A 26,974-nucleotide genomic window follows, 5' to 3' on the forward strand; every position below is an offset into this window, starting at 1 on the left:
AGAAAAACCTCAAAAGAACATGGTTAACAAACAAGGCAATATATTAATCCTATTCTATAACATTCTACAACTCATAATTCATATATATATATATATATAAATTTGATTTTGGTATTTGAATTAGCATTTATTGAGTGATGCCATGGCAGACAGAGGACTATAAAATAAAATGAAGGTAAGTTTCTTTTTCTCCCCCCACTGCTTCCCTCTAAGTTTCTTATTTATTTATTTATTTATTTATTTATTTATTTAATTTTATTTTTTTTTAAAGATTTTATTTATTTATTTGACAGAGAGAGACACAGCGAGAGAGGGAACACAAGCAGGGGGAGTGGGAGAGGGAGAAGCAGGCTTCCCGCGGAGCAGGGAGCCCGATGCGGGGCTCGATCCCAGGACCCTGGGATCATGACCTGAGCCGAAGGCAGACGCTTAACGACTGAGCCACCCAGGCACCCCTAAGTTTCTTATTTAAATGAATTTATATTCATTTTGTATGAGGTTGCAGAAGTGGTTACATAAAACAGTAGTTTTAGGAACACATAAAAGTACAAACAATATAATGAAAAATTACACTTTTACATATATAAAATATGATTCACTTGAGCACTGAGTAATCACCAACTATTATCAGGCATGAACAGTGATAAATACAAAACACTCTTGTTTCCTTAAGAAAATTAGACTATGGCAGGGGAAATAAACATATAGTTAATAAAGCAACATATTATAACAAAATTATGCCTAAAGTGGTATAGGTATAAAGATGAGGAAACAATTCATTCATTTTTGTTTTTAAAGATTTATTTATTTTAGAAAGAGAGAGTGAGAGCAAGAGTGAGTGCGGGGGAGGGGGAGAGGGAGAGAGAATCTCGAGAAGACTCCCCGCTGAGCATGGAGCCTGACATGGGACTCGATCCTATGACCCTGAGATAATGACCTGAGCCGAAGTCAACAGTTGGACACTTAACCGACTGAGCCACCCAGGTGCCCCAAAACAATTCATTCTTGATATGGAGAGAGAAGGAAGGCTACGGGGCAGCCTGCTTGTACTGGGCCTATAAGTAAGAATTCAGGAGGCAAAGGGAGGAGGTAGAGGAGAGCAGAGGACACTCCAAGAACAGAGGCAAGAGAGCAGAGCATGCTTAAGGACAGGCAAGGATTCAGTGTGGCCAGATGTCCAGGTAAGGGATACCAGAGAGAACAAAGAAGGGCTTTTATAAATATCTTAAGGATTTTTCCTGCAGGCAATCTGTGGTCATTGAAGCATTAAACAGGGAAATAAAATAAGTAGATGGGTATACCAAAAGGATAACTCAAGGTATAGAGGAAATGCTGGCAAGAAGACAAACTGGAAACAAGGCCATCTGATAGGAGGCAATTTGTAGCAAACTAAGTGAAAGGCTATGAGGAACCACACTAAGGCAGGACATGGAGAGAAAAAGATGTAATGATAAAATAGGAAGGACTTAGTAGAGCTGGGATGTATGGGATAAGGGAAAAGGGGTCTAAAATATTCAGGAATCAGAATGGAAAGGGTTTGGTGACTGACCGGATGTAGAGAAATGATGGAGAAGGAGGATTTCAGGAGGACTTCCAAATTTTAACTTGAACGACTAAGTGGTGAATCTGAGACAAAGAGTTAAAAGGTCAAGTCTAAGGATAGTTTAATCATGGAAGATTTCCTGAAGAATATGAATTTAGAGGCTTTGAAGCAAAAAAGGTTTTGAAGCAAAAAACATTTGAAACAAAACACATTAGGTTTTGAAGCAAAAAACATTCCAACATGCCAAGGCAAAACAGCTACATGGTGATTTCCAGAAGCAGATTGCTTGTCTGAAGCAGGAAAGAGGAAAAATGAGATGGCTAGATGAAGTGACCATGCTTGGACACCAATATGTGTGAGAAGCTGTGGCTATATGGACAAACAAGCAAAAAGTCTGTCCCTCATTAGTTCTAGTCCCACCAGGAGAACAGGTGCAAGTAGTCTTTTTAAAAGCATTATTTTATACCTCAAAAGTAACAAAATTACAAAAAGTTTGGAAAATAGAGGGGGGAAATCCAGCTCTACAATCCAATTGTCCTAGCATTACCAACTGTTACCATTTTTTGGTGAAATATCTAACGGTAAAAGCAGAGACTTTGCAGCCATATTACCTGGGCTCAAATCTCAATCTGACCTCAAATTACATAACCTCTCACTGTGCACCTGGTTTCCTGTAAAACTCAAAGAGTAAAAGGTCTCACTTCACATAGTTATAAGAGAAAAAATTATTATATGTAAACTCTATTTGTGAGGATGAAATCAGCTAATACATGTGACTGGCACAGAAGCTTGATATTAGGGTTAACTATTATTTATTACATAGTTCACAGTTACATTTTTTTTTAACATAGTGATAATAAAAAGGCAAGAAATCTTGAAGGCAAAACAGTGGACTTTAGATTTGCTACAATGGGGAACCAAAATTTCTTAGGAAAAGAAGCAACTTGATCACAGCAGTGCTTGAAGACTTCAGTAAGTCGATGGCTCTTCTGTGGAATGATCACAGAACCAGAGAGGGAGCAGGGTGCAGCCAGGCTGTGGCAGTCATTTGGGCTGTGGTGAAGGAAGCAGGGGCTAGGATGGCAGTTCTGTGAAAAGAAGAACCTCAAACTGGTTTCAGGGGATAACAGAGATGGTACCTAGTTACGTAGCTAAAGACAAGAAGAGACCATGATGCTTTAGCCTCAGAAATACAGGAAGATGGTGACAAAACCAGGAAATTAGAAGGATATTAGGAAAGGATGAGAATAAACTAGTTTCCATTTAATTCCATGTGCTCACAGCACAAAAGTGTCAGTGATAGCAGACCGCTACAGATGTGTGATTATGTAGAAGACAGAAGGTAGAGCAACAAAAGGACTGTAGTGGACTAAGTAGTAGGGGGCTGAGGACAGGATGAATTACCATCAGAAGAAAAAGGGTTGACATTTTAATTATTTGTTCAGTAAGTCTTCAATGGAAAAACTATTAACTATTCTATATTAAACACAGCAAATGAATTTTTAAATATACTGAAATACTGGAAGCAAACAATTTCACAATTACCTCCGGTGCAACAAAATTTGCAGTATAACAAGGAGTCATGAGAAGACCGTTTTCTGCTCTTAGCTGTTTGGCAAAACCAAAATCACAAATTCGAATAGATTCTGGATTGCCAGATTCATCCACATAAAGAATGTTGCTAGGTTTCAAGTCTCTGTGAACCACCTAATTGAAATACAAATTGAAGAGGTACATTAACAATACATTTCAATTACGGAAAACTCTTTATTCACAAACTGTCAAGCAACGTACTTAACAAGATGATGAGTGCTGACCTTTAAATTATCTCATTTTAAAATGCTGCTAATGTAAGTATAACTCTCTAACACAGAACTGGGGCAAGGAGAGAAGGAAGAAAAAAATAGTATGTACATCCCTCCTCTTTGTCCAGTTGAGTAAGTGGGTTAAGGTAAAATGCAAATAGCAATAATATCTGTCTCTAGGTTATTCATTCATTCAACAAATATGTACTGAATGCCTATCATGTGTCAGGGTATTATATAAGGAGCTCTAGATACTATGCTCAACAAGACCCATAAGATCTTTGCCTTCCCATGCTAGGAGCTTACACAGTAGTGGGGGAGGCAGAGAATAAACAGGTGACAGATGGGTCTCTACAGGAGGTAACATCTGATCCAAGACCTGAAGAACAGAATGAACAAGCCAGAACAGTGGGGGATGGTCATTCTAAGTAGAGGGAACAGCATGTATGATGGATGTATACAATAAACATATGCCCACAGGCTCAATGGAATAGGCATGGGGTTCAGGAGTAAAAAAGGAAAAAAAAAAATCCAGACTTTAAGTATTGCCTATTTGATATCTAAGTGACAATGTCATACATACAAAAAGATATCGTTTCCTTTAGAGTTTTGTATTATTTTCCCCCTTTAGTTACCTACTTGAATAGTTCTCGTACATAAGCCTTCTGACATTCCTTATTAGACTTATATGTTTCTTCTACCGTGAAATTCTGAGTCTAGAGTGTAATCAATCATCTCAGTTTTAGTTCCTAACATTGAGAACATTACTTCTCCAGACCATCTGAATACTAATTACTGCTGAGGCAACAGGAAAAGAACAGAGAAGACTCAGATGACTGCAAAGTCATCAATTCTTCAGTGAATACAGAGTCCCACTAATTTTGAGCTAGTGTACTAGGCAAATCTTGACCAGCTAGAAGTCAAGATGCTCTAGGATGAAATTAATACATTGCACTTGTTAGCTTCTATGAGCAAAGACAAAATGAGAATAATGTATTGAAAATAAACCCCTTAAGAAGTAAGCTCTTAATTTCCTTTTATTTATTTTTAAAAGATTTTACTTATTTATTTGACAGAGAGAGACACAGTGAGAGAGGGAACACAAGCAGGGGGAGTGGGAGAGGGAGAAGCAGGCTTCCTGCGGAGCAGGGAGCCTGATGTGGGGCTCGATCCCAGGACCCCGGGATCATGACCTGAGCTGAAGGCAGACGCTTAACGACTGAGCCACTCAGGCGCCCCTTATTTTATTTTATTTTTTAAAAAATATTTTATTTATTTATTTGACAGAGAGAGACACACAGAGAGAGGGAACACAAGCAGGGGAAGTGGGAGAGGGAGAAGCAGGCTTCCCGCAGAGCAGGGAGCCCGATGCGGGACTCGATCCCAGGGCCCTGGGATCATGACCTGAGCTGAAGACAGACGCTTAACGACTGAGCCACCCAGGTGCCCCTCTCTGGTTCTGCTTCTAAACTTGCAATGGACCCAGTTCTCAAGAGTACAGAGTGGCCTAGCAAAAAAGGTGATAGGTCTTCCAGGTCAGAAGACCTCACTTTTTCTTGGGAAGCATAAGAATTTAATATAAACAAGTTAGGATTTCAAAGTATCACTTCAAGCTCGGTGGGAGAAGTTTACATAGAGGAAGAACAGCAGAATAAGCTAATAACAGTTATTTTCCATTAATGCATAAAGTAACTTCCACCTTTGTAATTTTAGTTTAAACATTAAGGAAAAAAAGGTAAAAAAAAAAAGGTAAAGGTATGTGTGTGTATGTATACATATGTGTGTGTGTGTGTGTGTGTGTATATAAAATGTTAAAAAGACTTACCCCTTGTGCATGAAGATATTCAACAGTTTTGGTTATAGTAAACAGGACAGCACTGGCCTCTCTTTCAGAGAAAAATTTCTGTCTAAGAATTTTATCCAGCAATTCACCCCCTTTCATAAGTTCTGTCACTACATACACATATTTTCCATCATCATATACCTGTAAAATTAAACATCAAAATGTAAAAAATTATTTGAAGCTTTATATGTACTCAGAACAAAGTTTAGCATATTCAAGAGAAAATTAAAACTCATTTTATAGTCAAGGAAAATTTTACTTATCACAGCCAATAGAGGGTATAAAATCTGCAAACCATTTTATACATATAAGAATATTAAAATACAAATTGATTAGATTGAATGTCAGAAAAATAAACTGTAATTTCCTTCTATGAAACATAAGTCATGGCAATCAAAGTAACTATGGGCAGCGTATATCAAGGGGCACTGAACTTTTGCTCTCAGGGTTTGTTTCTCTTGATCTTTCTATCTACCGATGACAGCAGGGACTGGTATAAAGACACATGCCTGTGATTTTCCTGGAACTTCTACAATTGCAGAACTGTATTTACATACGCAGTACAATGAATTATCCTGGTTTTGATTAAACTGAAAGACAAGTTGTGGCAAGAATTAAGTAGGAAGATTAAGTAGCAAAAAGAAATTCCATCTAACCCCACAGAAGCATGCCAGTTTACTCCTAATGTAGAAATAGAAAGCTCATTGTAATTTTGGATTTGTACTCCAGGCAATCCCGAACTGAAATAACCCCTTTATTAAACTTCAGTTCCTTTTATTCCCCCTCACCACAGGGCTACTATACACTTTTTATTTAGTTCCATAAGAGGTACCATGTACTAGGGCCCCAAAAATGGAGAAAACAAGGTACCCGTCCTCGATGTTTTTATTCTAGTAGAGAGAAACAGACATAAAAACAAGAGTTAAAAAAATGTTGGAGATACTGTAATAAAAGTAGGGAAAATTTTAGAGACTTTGGAATTTGAAATGAAGGAAGGAGGAAAGATGTGAAAAACAGTGACAGCTTAGGGAGTTTATAATGCAAGGATGAGAGAAAATATTTTCCATACCTCCTTTTTGATTTACTTAGTTGGATTCTTGGAGATTATATCAAAGAGCCACTTAAAGCTACACAGCTTCACATTTAATGGCACTAAGCTAACATTCTCCTTCTAACAATGAGCAGGGATAAATTAATCTGAGGAAATTAGGAGTTTTGGTTATGAAGAAGGGAGAGTAAACTTTGGAATTCATGAAATCTCAGAGGTGAAAGGCGAAAGGCACCTTAGAAGTCCTGTGGCTTAGTTGGCCACAGGACGTATCAGGTCTACAACCCAGATACAGTCTTTGAGGCTCTGTGAGCACCACCAGCAAGAGAAGATTTAATGCTGTCTGGGGAGTTCACACCCTTTGCCAACAGCTCTGTTATGATAAAAAAAACAGAGGCAGCAAGGAGAGGATACTTTACTTGTCTGGGGTGCAGTGATGCGCAGGACAGGCTTCCTGGAGGAAGTAATGTTTTAGCAAAGTTTTAGATGCACAGTAGTTAGCCAGGCAAAGAAGGGAAGTGGTAGTATTAATTGAGGAAACCATAAATTCAAAGATAGAATGGCATGAGAAAAGGAGGAAAGTTTAAAGATGAGCACATAGTGGAGCATGGTTGGAGCATGGGGTGGAGAGGAAGTGTGAAAACCAGTGCAGACAGAGGAAGGTAAGGACTGGAGGTGAGAGGGGGTAGGAAATGTAGGCTGAGGGGTAATGTGGTTCCATGTGAGTGTTTGCTCTCTCTGGCAGTACTGTGGAAGACAGTCTGGGGAGTCCATGAAGCATGAGACTAGTCAATCCCCAATACTAATTAGTACACACATGTTCCAACAAAGATATCAAAAGCAATAATGTCAGCTACACTTTTCTTCTTAAAGCAAAAGTATAAAAATTAACTATATCAACAGGTTTTTCTTTATAACTGAAATTATGCTATATATGTTGTCCTTAAGTCAATTTTTTAAAAACTTACTCCTATTAGGTTCTTTGTCTACCACATGATATTTGAAAACATTCCAAATGTGAGCTGGACAACTGATTCAAATGATCAGAGTTCAAGAATCTACTACTTACGTCCTTTAGAGTAATGATGTTTGGATGCTGTCCATAACGAAGAAGAATTTCAATTTCTTCTGTTGGGTCTCTCTTGCTTTTATCAATAATCTAAAAGGCAAATATTTATCATAAAATCTCATGAACTATTAAGGTCACAAACCTTAAGAATTTACAGCTACAGACTTTAGGTATTATCTTACATAAATACTGGACATATGAGCCATTTATCAACCAATTTTATTCAAGTACCTGGCCAGACTGTCTAATCAAAATTTGAAAGCCAGTCTAAGTTTAGGACTTTCTAAACACTCAAAAGCCTCAAGAAAAGGTACCAAGAACATATCTTTCTTCCATCCTTGAATGTCTTAAAACCTTGGAAGCTCAAGTCAACTTCTAACCCCTATCAATACAGATAATTAAGAACAAGATGTATCTGCAACACCACCACTAACATCTGTTTATTGAATTAACTTTACTTCCTTTAATAAAAGTCTTCAATGGAATAACCAATTAGTTGGTAAGCTACTTAAAATACATAAAAAATTAATTCACAGCTAAGTAGAACAAGCTTATTTTTGAAGCTAGGCAGAAAGCTAAGCAGAAAACCACACCTAGAATTTTACTTGGCTAGAGTTAAGTTTAATTATTATAATAAAGCCCTTTAAAATACTAATGTAGCTTTCCAACCCTTTTATGTCAGCTGCTTCTTAAAAATACACCTCTTAATGTTTTAATCTGTTAAAGTAATATTATATTTTTAAAAGGACAAGTTTGGCTTTCATTTTGTCCAGAGGGTAGTCTGAAACAAATTTTGTGACCTTCATATTTTCAATTTTAAAAAAGCTTAGTAATTAATGTACACAATAAATACTCAATTGCTCCAGCAGTCAAGGAAAGAGCTTGCAACTCAGATAGCCAAATCTGCTATCTGAAATGGATTTAGTTGTAAAACAGTTCTGTACGTGGAGAACAGGGAATACAAACATTAGGTGTACACTGTAATCAAATGCAAATGCAAATGTGTGGAATTAGGCAAATGGATGATTAAGACGAAAGGTGTATGGAATAGACATCCTAATTCAGGGGATATGATCCGGGAATAGTCTTTTGAAAACTAGAACACACTGGGAGGTGTTATTCCCAGCAACATTCTCTTTGATCTGTTAATCTGAGCAGAGTTTACGTCACATTCATACTTGTGTTTGTAGATCTTAGATTTGTAGTAATTTCAGTAGAATGAAGTTGTGCTGGGATTGGTTTTATGAATCAAATTTAAGTCACAAGAATCCACAAATAGCTTGAAGATATTCTCAAGGTTTTGGTATACAGCTTCTGGTTTCTGTAATTCAAAGGGGGCCTCAGGGCACTTATGCTTTTTTTCTGATGTGTTTATGGAGGCAAGATACACCCTTAAACTGCCCCTCATGTACACTACTCACCTTCTCTCCTTTCATGTAAGCAATCTGAAAATTCCTATGTACCCCAGATTTCACTATGAGCAATGAGTAGGAGAAGAGCAAATTAACATGCATTTCTATGGTTCATCCTACGTCTGACAGAAAGCCGGACACTGATGATTTTTAAAACAATTACATCTAAGTTTAGAATAGTAATTACAATTTTTTTGTGTATGTGTGCGTCTTCCCAGATTTTTGCTATGCATATATAAAACACATTTATTTTTATTTTTACACAGTGAAATCATATTAGATGATAGACGGATGGATGTACTGAAATAATTATTAATGCCCCTCTCCTACTAACTAAACATGAGCTACCCACACTTATAGACCAGTTCTAAGGTCCAAAATAAGTTGAAAGCTTTAGATATTAAATCGCTTGTACTGGGAGAGTAGTGACTACCATCTCAAGAAATGAAAAGGCAGAGACTTGAATATAGCATTTTTTCACTTACAACTAAGGTTTGTAACTCAAACTTTATCATAGAGCCACGTGATTTGGTTTTTGGCTTAGAAAATTCTTATTGTCTTGACACCTGCTGAAATTAAAACAGCTAATGATAATAAATTTTATAACAGTAGTGGTTCACTTTTATTGGTTCACAGATCCTTTTATATGTAAAGGACAGTATGAACATTTTTGCCAGAAAAATGGAAACACATAAAATTTGGCATACAATCTTGAGGAATTCCCTGATACTTAGACCACAAAATGGGGGACTTTTTAGAGTAAAAGGATGTTACTAAAAATCAGGTCAGGTGTAAACTGTACTAATGCCTTGAGCAAACTGGAGGTACGCTACCTTGCCTTTAGTTTACAGGTGAATCCGTGGTTCCAGATTAAGATCCCTAAGGGTTGCTAGGCAAACATTTAAATTTACCTTTTTTAAAAAACAAAACAAAAGGCACATTTACCAAAGAAGAAGTGTTTAAGTTTAACTGGTACTGACACATGTGAATAATAACTGTTAGAGTTGCATTTTATATTTTATTTTAAATTTTTTAAGTAGGTTCCATGCTGGGCATGGAGCTCAACGTGGGGTTTGAACTCATGACCCTGAGTTCAAGACCTGAGCTGAGATCAGGAGTCAGATGCTCAACTGACTGAGCCACTCAGGTGCCCCAGAGTTGTATTTTAAATCTAAAAATATTTACCTTCACGGCAAACTCCATGTTTGTAGCTTTATGTATGCATCTCTTGCAAACAGAGTAGGAGCCAACTCCAATATCTTCTTTTACTTCATATCCATCAGTAAACTGAATACTGTTTCTGTGTAACTGCTACAAACACAATTACAAATTGACAAAGAGTTTTTTAATGACTATGGTACAATTCATAATAGGGGAATATGTTACCCATTATGCATTGTTGATGCTAACAATAAATATAAATGAATATAAGCAAAAATAAAAATGAATCTTTACAGCATTTATTCTTCTACAACTATGTATTTTAGAGGTGTCTACCATAAAACGTACAGCAAGAAATAGGCTTTTAATTTTTTTAAGAAGTTTTTTTTTTTAAAGATTTTATTAATTTATTTGACAGAGAGAGATAGCGAGAGATGGAACACAAGCAGGGGCAGGGGGAGAAGGAGAAGCAGGCTCTCTGCTGAGCAGGGAGCCTGATGCGGGGCTTGATCCCAGGACCCTGGGATCATGACCTGAGCTGAAGGCAGACGCTTAACGACTGAGCCACCCAGGCACCCCAAGAAATAGGCTTTTTAAAAAGCTTATGTTAAAAATAAAAAATTGAGTACGTACAACAGAAAATGCAGAGTTACTTGATAAGGGGTTGAAAAGCCCTGCCTGCGACTGAGCCCTATTCCACTCCCCAAATGGCACTAGGCCTTTGAAGTACTTTTGCAAATAGGGAGAAGTTTGAAGCCTCTGATATAGAAGAAAAGATTTAGGAGGATTCAGAATTAGAATATCCAGATTCTTGTCTCAGATGCCCCTCTGGCAGACTGCAACCCTGAACATGTGTTTTCTCAGAGGGTAATGGTGAGGATTAAATAAAAATAACATATTTGAAGGTGATACCTATTATCATCATTGTGGACTATCAGTAGCCATGCCCTCCATTTCCACCCTCAAGTCAAAGTTTCAATACAACTTCTGCTAGAGAAGCTGTTAAAGGGTTAAGGACTAGTAACACGTGGTAGGATGATGGCTAGCATATTAGTAGTTCCATAAGCAGGCTGAGGGAAGTTGTGCTGTCCTTGGCTATATTGAAAGGAGACCCCCCCCCCACCAATGCCTATGAACTGTGTATAGGTTAACATTTGAATTCTGTAGAATATATGTTTGTGATTTCTATGTCAGGTACAGAAGTTACAACTTAAAAACTTGCCATACATCACATGCTTGCTATAGTAAAAGGAACAAACTACTTCAATCATGAACTTTATTTAAAAACCAGTGTTTAAATTGGTTTTCTAGAAAGTGGAAAGCAACTTAACTCGAGAAAAAACTTTAGAGCAAAAGCAACTTCATCATCAAGCAAATTCAAGCACTAATTAGTGCCCTAAAAACAATCAGTGCTTCAAAAGATATATCTATTCCCTCTTATGATTTGGAAGATTTATTAAATTTACCTTTCCATGATGCTGGGATGGGATGAAATAAATCTAATGGTTTTTACTACTTGTGTTTCTCTAATAACATTTACTAGTTCAGTCTCCTGTTACAAACACACAGACATCTGGAAACCTGCTTCTATTGTTTTTACCTTGTGCTCCAACTCTGATACACAGATGGGATAATGAGGTGGGGGACACCCTAAGATTGTGCCTATAACCACTTCTTTTAAATAGCAATGGGGGCTCCAAAAGAACAAGGACACAAAACTTGGAGAACATAAGACTGAAGTTCACTTTTATTTCTTACACATTTCTACAGCAGAAGTTGGTGAACTATATAGCCTGTGGGCCAAATCTGTTTCATTACTAGCTTTTGTAAATAAAGTTTTATTGGCACACAGCCACGCTCATTTATTTAGCTATAGCCCATGGCTACTTTTGTGCTACAATGGCAGAGCCGAGTAGTTGTAATGGAGATCATATAGCCTACAAAGCCTCAAATATTTATTAACTGGCCCTTTACAGAATAAGTCTGCTGAGCCCTGTTCCAAGCCATCAGGGAACCAGGAGACCTCAGTTCATCATAACTGACCTGACAGAGGCAGCAGATGAAACAAATTAGGCCAGATAAACATTATGAGGCATAGGAGAGGGTATAGATAAGATGGTGATATGCATCTCAACTCTCTTAGAATTTCCCCCCCCTTTTTTTTTAAAGATTTTATTTATTTATTTGAGAGAGAGCGCAGAGTGAGGGAGAACACAAGCAGGGGGAGGGGCAGAGGGAGAGGAAGAAGCAGACTCCCCACTGAATAGGCAGCCTGATGTGGGGCTCGATCCCAGGACCCCAGGATCATGACCTGAGCCGAAGGCAGAGGCTTAACCAACTCAGCCACCCAGGCGCCCCTCCCCTTTCAAGTCAGATAGGTATCCAGGACTCTGGTGCATGCAATCTTTTTTTTAAAGATTCATTATTTATTTATTTTAGAGACAGAAAGAGCACGCATGGGCGTGTGCAAGCCGGGGCAGGTGGGAGGCAGAGGGAGAATCTCAAGCCAACTCCGCACTGAGTGCACAGCCCCGCCAGCGGCCTGATCTCACGACCAGGAGATCATGACCTGAGCTGAAATCAAGAGTTGGATGCTTAACCAACTGAGCCACCCAGGCACCCTATCTTTTTAAAGGCATATGAAAGGAATTCCTAAGAGTAACATCAATGATATAAAATGTATTATTTTAAACTGCCCACTTAAAATCAGCAGTTAAATCTAATTATTCACACAGTAAACTATATTTTACAACATTTCAAATTTTAAATTATTTATACATTCACTCACCTGCACAATTGAATGCACACCAACTGTCTGCATAGCTTGGCTTTCATCATCTGAGGTGATAGCAACAAAACTAAACCCCCGAAAAAGCTGATGTGCATTAGCACTAGGTGGAATACCCGGTGAATCTGAAAAGAATAATACATTACTAAGAAGGTAATACTCTGAAAGATAATTAAGGGAAGAACTGTTGACAGTATGACCTTTCTCACTTATTCTGGAATTCCACTTCTTAGGCATCCAGGGCTTCTAGGATAACTCAGTGAAACACTCTATCAGCTTTGTCCTGATGGCTTATTGGCATCACAACTCTAACATCCTAGTTCCTCTGAGCCCAGAAAATAGCTAACTCATTGAAGAATATAATAAATCAATGAATTACTAGGCTAATGTTATTCTAAATTAGCACTGTCTCATAGAATTTCCTATAGTGATGGAAATTTTCTTTATCTGTGCTGTCGAATATGGTAGCCACTGGCCACATGCAGCTCCTGGGCATTTGAAATGTGGTTAGTGTGACTGAGAAGCAAAATTTTAAATTTTAATTAATTTAAATTGAAATAACCACACGTGACTACTGGCTACCATATTAAACAGTGCAACCCTACATGATAACCTAACAATGCTACAGCTCCTGGTGAGGGGGAGATACAAGGTTCACCTACAGATAATTTAGGAGAAAAGAATTTAGTCTGGTAGTCTCAATATATAATATCCGAATCTGGAAATCTAAACTACAAGTTAAAAATTACTACATTTATATATATAAGGAACAAAAGTAATTTCTTTTTTTTAAAGATTTTATTTATTTATTTGACAGACAGAGAGAGAGCACAAGTAGGCAGAGTGGCAGGCAGAGGGAGAGGGAGAAACAGGCTCTCCGCTGAGCAGGGAGCCGGACGTGGGGCTCAATCCCAGGACCCCAGAATCATGACCTGAGCCGAAGGCAGCCGCTTAACCAACTGAGCCACCCAGGTGCCCCAGGAACAAAAGTAATTTCTGAGACAATCATGGTATGCAGTCCTTAAAATATATTTTATGACATGACATGTATGGTTACTCAAATTATTTGTGTGGAATCTACTGGCATTAACAAAAATAGAAAAATACTTTTAAAAAATATAATTAATATTCACTACAAAAACAAACAATAAAAGCAGAACAAATGTGCTATTCATAAATATAAAGACAATATTAAGCATACTAATATTTATAATCATACTATAAAGGCTAAGGGCAAGCAAAAAGCAAACAGGCAAATATACTTAAATATCAACTCCACATAAAGTTCTTTTTTAATATCAGCTTGATATTCTCAGCAACAAAGATTGTTTAGTGCATTTTAAACCAATGTGACAGTATTATACTGAAGAACTCTGCTAAGAGAACCAATCTGGGCAGAATACAATGTATAACTGCTCTCTTTTGAGATTTTTCCTCTATCAGGCCAAATTGTAATGAGAAAGGAAAGTAAAACATTACCATATATCATCAATTCTATGCATACCACTGTTCATGTATTTGATAAAATTTTGTTCATGTATTAATCAAAATTTCTAAGACTGTCTTATAAAAATAATAAATATCCACCAGTGTTTAACATAATTTATGAGGTTATTGACTGGAAAGCTTTATAATAAAGTGAGGTTTAAATGATGTACTCTATAGAAAATATATGCAAATATACTTTTTATTTCTTTGCTTGTCAATGATAAACCTGGGGTCTGGTACACCTAAATGAGAGAGTACGAGAGTGCAGAACACACCATTACATGCATACACACACTAATTTAATGAAATACAGATTACCGTTTCAAAGATAATTTCTCTAATAATAGTCATTGTTTACACAATTCTAGGATAAAGCATGACACAGGATATGAATCATTTTGAAATTATCACACCTCATATAAAGTTTATGTTTTGGATTCGAACTTGACAAGTACTTCCAGAATACTACCTAATATCAGAGTTTTAAAGAGTACTATCTATACTGAAGAGTATTTCATGTAAAAATAGCTACAGGTAAATAAATGCACAACCAAAGAATTTTTTCACATAAATAGTATCAAAGTTTAAGGCACAACCTAATTTGCTAAAAGATTTAACAAGGATCTTAACTGCTATAAAATGCTATAAAGGATTTATTAATTATCTAGTTATTGCAGCAGGGATATGGTATGACGGGGAGATATGAGGATAGCATTAAGAGTCATACGTATATACGTTACATTTAGGTTTTTACATTTTCTCCTTACCTTTGGGAGTTTTTGCAGTAAACTCAGGATCAAAATAGAACGTATCTTCAGGCCTGCCAGTTGCAGGTTTAAAAGGTGGATGAATTTCTCTTCTGTACAGTTTCTGGTGGGAAAAAAGAGAGACTTAGACATGCATTAATTACAAAAAAAAATTCAAACAAATTTTCATTTTATACTCACATTCCAGTCTATTGTTGAGAAAAATGAATGTCTTTTAATTTCCTCAACTCCATCTGGTCCTGCACCTATCAAAAATTAAATGGTTTAAAATTTTTGATTAAATGGTAATTTTATTTCAAGGAGGAATATATAATTTATTTAGTCTTTGCTTTTAATGTTTGTCCTACTATGTCATAATTCCACAACAAAAACAAATATCCACCTCCGCCCATCAAAAAACCCCAAAGACCAACAAACACACAAAAGAAACAAATTAATTACAAATTTTACCTAATCTGTTTGCAGGATTTCGTTTGAAAAGCATTCGTAAAAGACTCTGGGCTTCAGGACTCAAAAACTGTGGCATCCCAAGTTTGGCTCTAAATAATAAATCCACACAATAACATTTTATTTTTTGGAGGTATCTGTAATTTTATTTTAAAATTTTTAATCTTTTTTTATTTTGAGATAATTGTGGATTTATACTACGTTGTAAGAAATAATAGAGACAGATCCTGTGTACCTTTTACCCAGTTTTCCCCAATGATCACATCTTAAAAAACTATAGTACACTATCACAACCAGAATACTGACATTGATACAATCCACTGATCTCCTTCAGATGTCTCCAGTTTTAACTGCACTCATTGTGTGTTTAAATTTAGTTCTATGCCATTTTACCATATGTATAGGTTCCTGTATCCACCACCACAGTAAAGATGCTGAACAGTTCATTACCACCAGCATACCTCACGTTGTCCCTTTATAACCATACCTGCCTCCTTCCCTCTCTAATTCTTAACCTCTGGCAATCACAAATCTATTCTACATTTCTATAATTTTGTCATTTTAAGAATGTTATGTAAGTATAATCATAAAGTGTGCAATCTTTTTTTTACTCAGCATAAATTCCCTTGAGATTCATCCAAGTTGTTGATTAGTATTCCACGGTGTGGGTGTACCAGTTTATCTGTTTACCTGTTGAAGGGCATCTGGATTGTGTCCAATTTTGGGTTACTACAAATAAAGATGCTATGAACATTTGTGTATAGTTTTTTTGTGTGAACACTTAATAGAATTTTAGTCCATAATTTTTTTTAAAGATTCTATTTATTTATTTGACAGAGAGAGAGAGAGTGACAGACTACAAGCAGGGAGAGGGGTAGAGGGGTAGGGAGAAGCAGACTACCTGCTGAGCAGGGAGCCCGATGTGGGGCTCGATCCCAGGATCTCAGGATCAATACCTGAGCCGAAGACAGACACTTAACTGACTGAGCCACCCTGGCCCCCTAGTCCATAATCTTCTAACAAACTTTTCCGTTTTTATAAATTTTGCAACAAGCACTGTTGTGAGAGTAAGATCATCTGAGTTTTAGTTCTGGCACTGTTACTAAGAACTTTGTGACCTTTGGGAAAAGACAATTCCCTTCGGTCTGTTACCACTTCTTTATAAGCAAGGGGACTAACCGTCAGATCAATGGCTCCCCAACTGGAGCCTTGGAACCTTTTTTCAAAAGAAATTTAAGAAATCCACTATTTAAAACTGCTAAAAGAACATGTGCTACATATGCCTATGTTTTCCTCCCATTCCCTTTAATAGTCCTACAAGGAAGAGGAGCTGGTGGGAAAAGGGTCTGTGGAACACCTAAGAGTCTACAGCACACAGTCTGAAACCCACCAGCTTGAATGAGCTTGAAGGTCAGTTTCAGCTCTAATATATAATTTTATTCTTTTTTTCTAACTTATAAACTAAGGAACTAATGATCCTCTAAGTATGAAAATAGTAACAAAGCTGGAGAAATGGCTAGCAGAGAAATTTCTACTTCAGAAATAGATCCATTTATTATTCAGTGAGTTGTTACTGAGCTACTACGTGCCAGATATTCCTTAGTGCTGAGGATATAGAGATGAAGATAGCCCCCTCCAGTTAGTGGGGAAGACAGAGATGGATAACCCAAGGATAACCCTAATATGTGAAGAGGCAAATTCAGAAGGACATATAGAAAGACTGCTAAGGGAACAGCAGGGGATCATCTAATTTAACATGAGAGACTGAAAGGCCTTAAATGCAGTTTAAAGGTTGAGAATTTATTCACTTGGCCAGTGTTCCCCCAACATTTTACTAAATAACTTTAAATTCTCTAGACACTCAGCAACAACAACAAAATACTTCATGATCTAATAAATTTGTGGAATGTATCTATTATACCCCCTGTTGGAGACACAGAATAAAATACACTGCATATAAAAGGCTGAGAAATCTAAAGTAATCAGTATTTTTCTAAACATTTGCTTCCAGTACATCTTTTTCAGAGCATACCTATTCACATCTTATAGAATTAGGATTCTGTTGAACAAATCTGGGAAAATACTGCCATATTAGGTAATAAGGATATAGCAGAGGTCTTTATTTTATTTATTTATTTATTTATTTATTTAAGATTTTATTTATTTATTTGAGAGAGAAAGCATGAGGGGGGGAGGGTCAGAGGGAGAAGCAGACTCCTTGCTGAGCAAGGAGCCCGATGCGGGACTCGATCCCGGGACTCCAGGATCATGACCTGAGCCGAAGGCAGTCACTTAACCAACTGAGCCACCCAGGCACCCTAGCAGAGGTCTTTAAACAGTGGTCTAACAAGACCAAATTTATTTTCAACAAGGTAACTCCAAAGGTAGTATAGATTGACCTGGAGTGGGAAGTGGTGGTAGTTGTAGGCATTCTACTTCGAAGCTTGACTCAGTAGTGTAGGTAGGAAACCACCATGGTCTAAGAACTGTAAGCAGTGCAATGTAAAGGAAAGCCTGGGACAATGAAATATTTCTGAGAGCAAATTTGGTCAATACCTACATGTGCAAGAGAGGGGAAGAAATCAAGAATGATTTTTAGGTTTCTGGCTTGGGAAGCAGGGTGCTTAGAAATGAGGCTAATTGAAAATACAACAAGAAAAAAGAACAGCAAACAGATAAATTTAGTTTAAAAATGTTAAGTCATACATATCACTTTTTCAGAGAGCCATGCAGGTGAGTAAATGCAAATATAGGTCTGATGCCTGGTTAAGTTAAAGAAAGAGTGATTTGAGAGTAATTAAAATGCTGACAGTAGTTATAGGAAAGACTGAAGTTAGCCAGGAAAATGAGCACAGAAGGGAAGAAAAGCATATCAGAGATGAAACCCTGGGGTACAAGAACATTTAAAGAGTGGTCAGAAAAAGAACAATTTGAGCATTAAAAATAATGAATGCAACTGTTTGTAAATGCTGAATCACACTGATTATTAAATCCCATAGATTCATTTTAGTAAAATAAGAAAAAGAAAAAACTAACATAAAACCCAACTCACTGGACACCATCCCCACTGGAGGTAATCAGGGCTCTGGCAATTGGAAATAATTAAGAATCAAGTATTTATTCTGACTTTCTTGTTTGAGCCTTATTTCAAGGTAACTAAAGAGCCCTAGTTGATTAGAGAAAGTTCAGTGTTTTGGAAAATACCAGCTAATAAATAAAGAAGGAATAAAAGTAATAGAAAATCACGATTTTTGAATTCCTAATAAAATGTTTCAAGTAATGATTACCAATGGTTGAAACCACTAGATGAAAGCCTGCCAGGGAACTTTGTAATAGAGGAATCAGCTGTAACTATAGAACTCATCACTTAAAGTGGGACAACCAGGTGTTCTAAGCCTTCTGATGTGATGCAATAGGGTGCAGCATGAGCTATGAAATAATCTTGCCCAAAAAAACTTAACCAGAAATGCAATAAAGGGACAAGTTAAACAATATTACAAGGAGAATAAAACAATTTCATCACTCCTAGGAAAAGACTAATTGTGTAACCATGTTAACAAGAGAGCCACAAGAACTGGCTTTAAACTCATTCAATTGATCAAAAACAACCTGCCTAGGTAAACTGTTTGTTTGTTTTTGTTTTTTTCCAAACCAACCAATCAATAACTGCTCTTCATCTGTGAAAATCAGCCAAACAAGAGTGGACTAATTCCAACAACCACACCTGAGTGCCAAGTGATCAACAACAGTCCCACCCAAGTAACCACTCTTAGAGATGATGTCAACCCACTTATGGCCCTGAAAATCTGCCAATTCTTGAACTCCACCCTTCCCCCAAACCCTATGTTAAGAAGAGTGGTCTATGCTGCTTAGACACTATTAGATCAGCATCACTCTCCCTTACTATAGTAAGCAATAGGATTGGCTTTATGCTTTTTGTTTCATATACTGAGAGGTTGTCTTTTTGACAAGATAAATTCTGAAAGTGGAATTCTATAAAACTGTCTTGGTTTCTTCTACAAGTAAATGGTAGGGAAAAACAAGGTAGAGTGTTCTGGAAAAACAGAAGCTTGAGAAATACAACCAAATGAAATGTTCAGATGTGATTTGGGACTATAAAGACACAGTTCTGGAGAAAATCTGAAAAGTCTGGTTAAGAATTGGTATTAGTGGATACCTTAGCAGTGTCTTGCTAGGTGTGGTTATGTAAGAAAACATCCATATTTTCTAGCGATGCAAACTGCAGTAGGTGAGAAATGGCATGTCTGGAATGCTTAAAATATTTCAGTGAAGAAAGAGATGAAGCAAATGTGGCAAAATCTTGATGTCTGTTGAATCTGCATGACTGATATATGTGTTCACTGTATTAATTCTATTTTTGTGAATTACATTAGAAGTTTTTCGTAACTAAACAGAGAAAAGCAGGCAGAGAAGGAATGGTCAAGCAGGAGATCAAAAGAGGAACTGTTAGGGAGGCAGGAGAAGCAGATGCGAGTAGGAAGATCTAAATGGGAAGAAAGTGGCCAACAGTGTCAAATACTCCCAGAAACACCTTTCTTAACTGTCTCCTCTAAAATGGCTTCTGCCCCTGCCCCTTCCCTCACACTTCAAGAATAATCTGGTTTATTATGCCTATTGCTCCTATTACTATCTGATATTATTATATTCATTTTTTAAAATATTAATTCCTTGTCTCCCCGACTAGAATGCAAGCTCTGTGAGACTGGAGAAGATCCTGTCCGTCTTGTTCACATTGCATCCTATGTAAATGCAGCAAGAACTCAATCATCTGTTGAATGAATTGTGTGAACAAATGGTGCGGAGAGTCACCTTTCTAACAACCTGCCACTGGTTTAAGCAACCAGATCACTGCTGACCATAATAAGAGGAGTTTCAGGAGAGTGGTGGGAATGAATGATCAACAGGCTGTGGAATAAAAGCATCCAAGAAATGGTAACAGAAAGCACAGACTATTCTTTAAAGAGGCTTTGTGATGAAAGGATGCAGAAAGATGGGCAGAAAGTTGAAAGGAAGCCAGGTCAAAGAGAGGTTTTTTGTTTTTGTTTTCCCGACACTAGAGTATATTTGTTAGCTGAAAGGAAGGGGCCAGAATCGATGGAGTAATGAAGGTTTAGGAACATTAATTTATACAGCAAATATTTTTTTACCTTTTTTATTGTGGAGAATAAAATAACGTGCAAAACAAACCAACCCTGCACAACCCCAACATCACCAAAGTATAGTTCACTGATTTACCACAAAGTCATGTGGCCAAGAAATATAACACTGTAACCCCTCATTCAATGTAACCACTTTTCTTATTTTGCCTTGGCTGTTGCCATCTAAATATGGACCTTAAAAACTGTGCTTTAGTTTGTCTGCTTTAAAACTTTATAGAGGGGCGCCTGGGTGGCTCAGTTGGTTAAGCGTCTGCCTTCGGCTCAGGTCATGATCCTGGGGCCCTGGGATCGAGCCCCGCATAGAGCCCTCCATCGGGCTCCCAGCTCTGCAGGGAGCCTGCTTCTCCCTCTCCTTGCCCCCGGCTCATGCTCTCTCTCACTCTCTCTTAAGTAAATAACTAAAATCTTTGGAAAGAAAAAACAAAAAAACTTTATAAATAGAATCATATAGTTATTTATTCTTTTGTATCTGTCTGCTCAGCATTCTTACGTGATTTACCCAAGTACCTGCATATAACTGTGGTTTGTTCATTGTCTTTGCTGTATGGCACACTGTACCCCTGGGCCAAAGGCCTCAGTCTCTTTTTGTATGGCTTTCAAGCTAAGAATGGTTTTTACATTTTTTTAAGGATTTTATTTGAGAGAGAGAGTGAGTACAAGTGGCAGAGAAGAACAAAGGGAGAGGGACAAGCAGACTCTGTGCTGAGGGCGGAGTCTGACATGGGGCTTGATCCCATGACCCTGAGATCATGACCTGAGCTGAAATCAAGAGTTGGAGGTTTAACTGACTGAGCCACCCAGGCGCCCAGGTTTTTACATTTTTAAAGTGTTGGAAACAAACAATAAACAATAAGAATATGTGACAGACACAGTGTGTATTGGCTTGCAAAGCCTAAAATATTTACAGATTGTTTGTCAACCCCTGCTGTATCTCATGTATGAATATATCATAATTTATGAATCCACTCTACTGCTAGTGATCCATTTTCCACTTTTTGGCTATTACAAATAATGCTGCTATGAACGTCTTTGTTCTAGTTTCTTGATGTGCAAGTACCTTGATGCATGTAAACTGAGTGCATGCCTATGAATGGGATTACTGGATGAGGGTATACATATATTTGGCTTTAGAAGATAATGTCAAAAACTGCTTTCCAAAGTGGTTATAAGAGTATTTATATTCCTTCCAGCTATAGATAAAAGTTGCCACTGCTCCACATCCTGTCAGCACTTTATATTGTCAGTCTTTTTATTGGTAGCCATTCTGGTGGGTATGCAGTTGTAGCTCATTGTATTTTCTGATTAGTGAGGGTGAGCAACTATTTATTGGCCATTAAATATCCTCTTCTGTGAAGTCCCTGCATCTCTTACTCATGTTTCTATTGGGCTGTCTTTTTCTTATTGATTGACTGGAGTTCTTGATATATTCTGGATACAAGCCCTTTGCTGGTTATGTGTCTCAAATGTTTTCTTCTACTCTCTCAATGGAATCTTTTGATGAGGAGTTAATCAGTTTTAATGTAATAATAATTTATCAGTCTTTTCTTTTATGGCTAGTGCTTTTTGTAGCTGAAGACTATACTTCCACCCAAAGATCATGAAAATAACCTCCTATACTTTTTTTTTTTTTAATTTATTTGACAGAGAGAGAGAGACAGCCAGAGAGGGAACACAAGCAGGGGGAGTGGGAGAGGGAGAAGCAGGCTTCCCGCAGAGCAGGGAGCCCAATGTGGGGCTCGATCCCAGGACCCTGGGATCATGACCTGTGCCGAAGGCAGACGCTTAACGACTGAGCCACCTAGGTGCCCACCTCCTATACTCTTATAGAAGCTTTTTTTTTTGCCTTTTTACATATATTTTACCTATTTTTGCCTATTTGCATATATATGTAAATATATATATATTTGTATGCTTACTTTGGCAGCACATATACTAAAATATATGTATATCTGTAATATACTTGGAAATGATTTTTGTGTGTGGCATGAGGTAGGGATTGTTTTATCTTTTTATATATGATTTTTCTAGCATGATTTGTTTAAAAAGGCTGTTACTTCCCTACTGTTCTGCAATTTCCAATGGTCATAAATCAAATGTCTATATATATACAGTTCTGTTACCTGGCTCTCTATTTTATTGCACAAGTATATTTTCTATACTTCTTTCAATGACATTTTGTCTTAATTAAATTTAGAGTAAGACTGGATACTTGGTAAAGCAATTCTTCCTATCTTGATTTCTTTGGGAGCGTTTTAGCTATTCTTGGTCCTTTGTACTATATATTAGAATCAGTTTATCAAGTTTCGTACAAAAAACTTCTTAAAATTTAAATTCCATCTGCATTAAGGCTATAGTTATGCTGTCCAATATGGTAGCTACTAGCAACAAACAGCCACTGAGCACTTGAAATACGGTTAGCCCAAATTGTAAGTGTAAAATGCACCCTGGAAAAAATATAAAATGCACACTGAGTTTCAAATAAGTATGAAAAAAATGTATCATATGTCATGAATCATTTTCTAATGTTGATTATATGTTGAAATGATAATATCTTGTATATATTGAGTTAAATAAAATATGTTACAATTAATATTTTTTTACTTTTTAAATGTTGCTACTAAAAAATTTAAAATTAAGTATGTGGCTCACATCACATTTCTATTGGAAAATGCTCATCTATACAAACCCACATCTTTACAATACTGTGTCTGTCACAATGCGAATATGGTACAACCTTCCAGGTTATTTTGGCCTTTTAAATTTTCTTTAAATAAAATTTCCTAGTTTTTTGCATAGAGTTTTTGTATAACTTTTGCTAGATTTAGCCCTAGTTATTTGAGTTTTTTATAGTATTGTAAAGACTATCTTTTTAAAAAATTCCATTTTCTGTTGTTAGTATATAGATATGAAATAGATTTTATTTATTGACCTTTGATCCAACAACTTTGCTAAACTCTTATTAATTCCAAGAATGTATATGAAGATTTGGATTTTCTATGGACACAATCTTGTTATATAACAATGACAATTTTACTTCTTTTTTTTTTTTAAAGATTTTATTTATTTATTTGACAGAGACAGAGACAGCGAGAGCAGGAACACAAGCAGGGGGAGTGGGAGAGGGAGAAGCAGGCTTCCTGCCGAACAGGGAGCCCGATGTGGGACTCGATCCCAGGACCCTGGGATCATGACCTGAGCCGAAGGCAGTCGCTTAACCAACTGAGCCACCCAGGCGCCCTACTTCTTTCTTTTTAAACCTTAAACCTTACTTCTTTTCCTGGTCTTACTGTACTTGCTAGTATCTCCAGGACAATGTGAACGGAAGTGGAATAATGGATGTCCTTCTCATATTCCAAATCTCAAAGGTGAAGCTTTCAATATTTTAACATTAACATGAGGATTATATGAGTACTCCTTTGGAGATGTAACCCAGAACCCTGGATGCCTGGGTATTTCTGCTTGGGGCAGGGGCCTTGTCTCTGGCCGTACTTGGTGGTGGGCATGAATAAAGGCCAAAGGCTCCAACATTTGTGTGGCCAGGAAAAAAAATAACATGAGTACTCTAAATCTACGGGGCTTGTTCATATTTGAAACACATTAATATTAACATCCTAATATCGATGAATAAAATTTCATATTTTAGTTTGAAGCATTTATTTTTAAATCTCATCAAAACATATCCATTAGGGAGTACTTACTTAAGAATCATAGTCATTGTTTCTTTTCGGTCTTTTCCTTGGAAAGGTAGTGTACCAGTGAGCATTTCAAACTACAAAAAAGGCAATATCATCAGAGGTATATTAGTTAATAAGTACAAAATCTCAAGGCCAGAAAGTAAAAAAGCATCATCTTAATTCAAACCAAATCTTGTAAAATTGCTATATAATAACAAGTGATTTATAGTTCTACCATATTACTAAACTCAAAAAAACACCCCAATCCTTACCATTAACACACCAAAAGACCACCAATCTGCACTCTGAGTATGACCTCGACGATTAACTACTTCGGGAGCCATGTATTCCACAGTTCCACAGAAGGAATATGCCTTCTTTTCATGGTCAATAGACTCTTTACTTAGGCCAAAATCTGCCAAAATAAATATAAAATTCATAAATATCCTACAATAATTTCCACATTTAAAGTTTAAGCTTTGAGTTCTAATATTTACATTTATTATTAAAAAATTCTAATCCTAGTTTTCAAGGCAATGTGTTACTCAATATTTGTACCACAATCAACCTCAAAAGAAATTATGTAGAAGAGAATATTTTAATAAAATGAGGATTTTTACCTGTTAACTTGATGTGACCTTCTTCATCAAGAAGTATGCTGAAAGAAAACAAAGTCAGAAAATCTTTTCAAACCACTAGATATTTATAGAACCTGGAACTGAAACTATGGTGTTAAGCACCAGATCACCACATTTGTTCTAAAATATTGTTTTAGACTGTGAATAGGGGAAAGGTAAAAAGGGAGAAAAATGTTTGGGACACATATATATAACAAAACCCAAAGGCAAAGCCTTATAAATGTGTATTAAGGGCACCTGAAAACTATTAGGAAAAGAACCAAAACCTATACTCTAATTTCTAGTTGCTCTTTCCAATGCCTTTCTGCAGAGTTGGCCTAACTAAAATCCCTAGCGCTTGCACAATAGACAGAGGGTCCACATATTTAAGTCAATTGCATAAAAGTTGTCATTTTCTTGGTCATTTTTTGGGCATCTGACTCAATCATTCTTTCCTAGTTTCTCCATCCAATCCTCTTTTTCTTTTTTTTAGAGCAGGGGACAGGGAGAGGGAAAGGGAGAGAGAATCTTAAGTAGGCTCGATGCTGGACGCGGGGCTTGATCTCACAACCCTGAGATCATGACCTGAGCTGAAATCAATAGTCGAACACTTAACCAACTGAGCCACCCAGGCACCCCCTATCCAATCCTCTTTTTTTTTTTTTTAAGATTTTATTTTATTTATTTACTTGAGAGAGAGACAGAGAGAGTGAGAGAGAGAGCACAAGAGAGGGTGGGGTCAGAGGGATAAGCAGACTCCCTGCCGAGCAGGGAGCCCAATGTGGGACTCAATCCTGGGACTCCAGGATCATGACCCAAGCCGAAGGCAGTCGCTTAACCAACTGAGCCACCCAGGTGCCCTCCAATCCTCTCCTTAACACAACCTCCTTATACTCCTTGTTTTTCACTGACCCATCCCTTCACTGTATACATTCTCCAATGTTTTCTCTCTTTCTCAGTAAACTCTGAGCTTCTAGGTTTGACCTTATTCATCTTGTAGCTTAATGCCTGGCAGAGTAGAGACAAATAAGAAACGTATGTTGAATGCATGGGGCCAGTCTACAAAAAGTCAATAAGGCATTCCAAATAGTTTGGGCTTCTCAAGGGCACTGAAGATCATAAAAAGTTTATATGCATGAAAGGTAGAGATCATCAGATCTGCATTTTCATAGAACAATTTAGAGGGGAAAGTAAAGGGTATTTAGTGAGCTCTTAGATATGGATCATGATAAAGAACAAATGGAGAAGATACTCAGGTTTCTGGCTTTAGGAGATACTTGAGTGGAGAATAATGTCATTAATTAACAAGTTATAGGAAGGGATAAGTACTAGGCTATAGGCCAATAATTCTATTTCTGGATAGGTATTTTAGTATACTGACTTGAAAGGCCAAGTAATAAACTGCTTCACTTATATTCAAAACCATTTCATAACATAAGCATTTCCTTACTTTTAATTCTAACTAAAAAAAATGTGAAAGCCAAATTTTGCTATATAAAATTTTACTATGTCAGAAATACTTACCAACCTTTCTACATCAATTCAAATAGGATTACAATAAAGTTTACCACTGAGGATAATTCAGTAGGGACTTATTTTTCATGTCTTCTTCGTAAGGGACTTATGAAAAAAATACAAATCTTAATTATGCTTGATTACAAAGCAGACCAACCATTTACGGAATATAAAGGGAATTATTAGGTATGGTGGAAATCATCCTCCCTTCTGTCTAATAAATGCATGAAAGACAATTCTAAAACTTCAAATTACTCTTCATAATTTTGAGAAAAAAAGAGAACATAGCTAAAAGAACATTACTTATGCCTTCTATAGCAAATGGATTTTTTTTAAGATAATCATGCCCATCCTTTATCTTTGAAAGAAAAAGCCAACTGTATTACTCTCAATAGGCAAAGTTTCCTTTCAACTACTACTAATAATTTTCAGCCATATTTATTATAACAGAGTTCTGGTTTAAAAGAATGTGGAAAACCCCTTATAGTGCATAAAACAACTGGTCTAAAAATTGGGATTTCTTCCATGTTCTATATGATGGTATATACTTGAATTATTTAAGAACTAAATGTTATTTCAATTACTGGCGTCATGTAGGCATCTTTGTGAAAAATCTC

The 26,974-nt window shown here is 36.8% G+C and overlaps 1 protein-coding gene across 6 annotated transcripts in view; it reads right to left on the reverse strand.

Annotated features, from left to right (window-relative positions):
• RPS6KA3 (ribosomal protein S6 kinase A3) overlaps nt 1-26,974 on the reverse strand; it is a 113,126-nt gene that overhangs the window by 9,473 nt on the left and 76,679 nt on the right. For all 6 annotated transcript variants that reach the window (XM_035000562.1, XM_035000558.1, XM_035000570.1 and 3 more), the window contains 11 exons: nt 24,846-24,883; nt 24,498-24,640; nt 24,250-24,320; nt 15,375-15,463; nt 15,105-15,169; nt 14,925-15,027; nt 12,670-12,794; nt 9,906-10,031; nt 7,309-7,398; nt 5,174-5,332; nt 3,089-3,250 (listed from right to left, as the gene is read on the reverse strand). In XM_035000562.1, the coding sequence (XP_034856453.1) occupies nt 3,089-3,250; nt 5,174-5,332; nt 7,309-7,398; nt 9,906-10,031; nt 12,670-12,794; nt 14,925-15,027; nt 15,105-15,169; nt 15,375-15,463; nt 24,250-24,320; nt 24,498-24,640; nt 24,846-24,883 (1,171 nt within the window). The remainder of the gene's footprint in view (nt 1-3,088; nt 3,251-5,173; nt 5,333-7,308; nt 7,399-9,905; nt 10,032-12,669; nt 12,795-14,924; nt 15,028-15,104; nt 15,170-15,374; nt 15,464-24,249; nt 24,321-24,497; nt 24,641-24,845; nt 24,884-26,974) is intronic.

Source organism: Mirounga leonina, unplaced genomic scaffold (genome assembly GCF_011800145.1).
Source record: "Mirounga leonina isolate KUSES-001 unplaced genomic scaffold, KU_Mleo_1.0 Mir_101595, whole genome shotgun sequence".
Taxonomy (NCBI): domain Eukaryota; kingdom Metazoa; phylum Chordata; class Mammalia; order Carnivora; family Phocidae; genus Mirounga; species Mirounga leonina.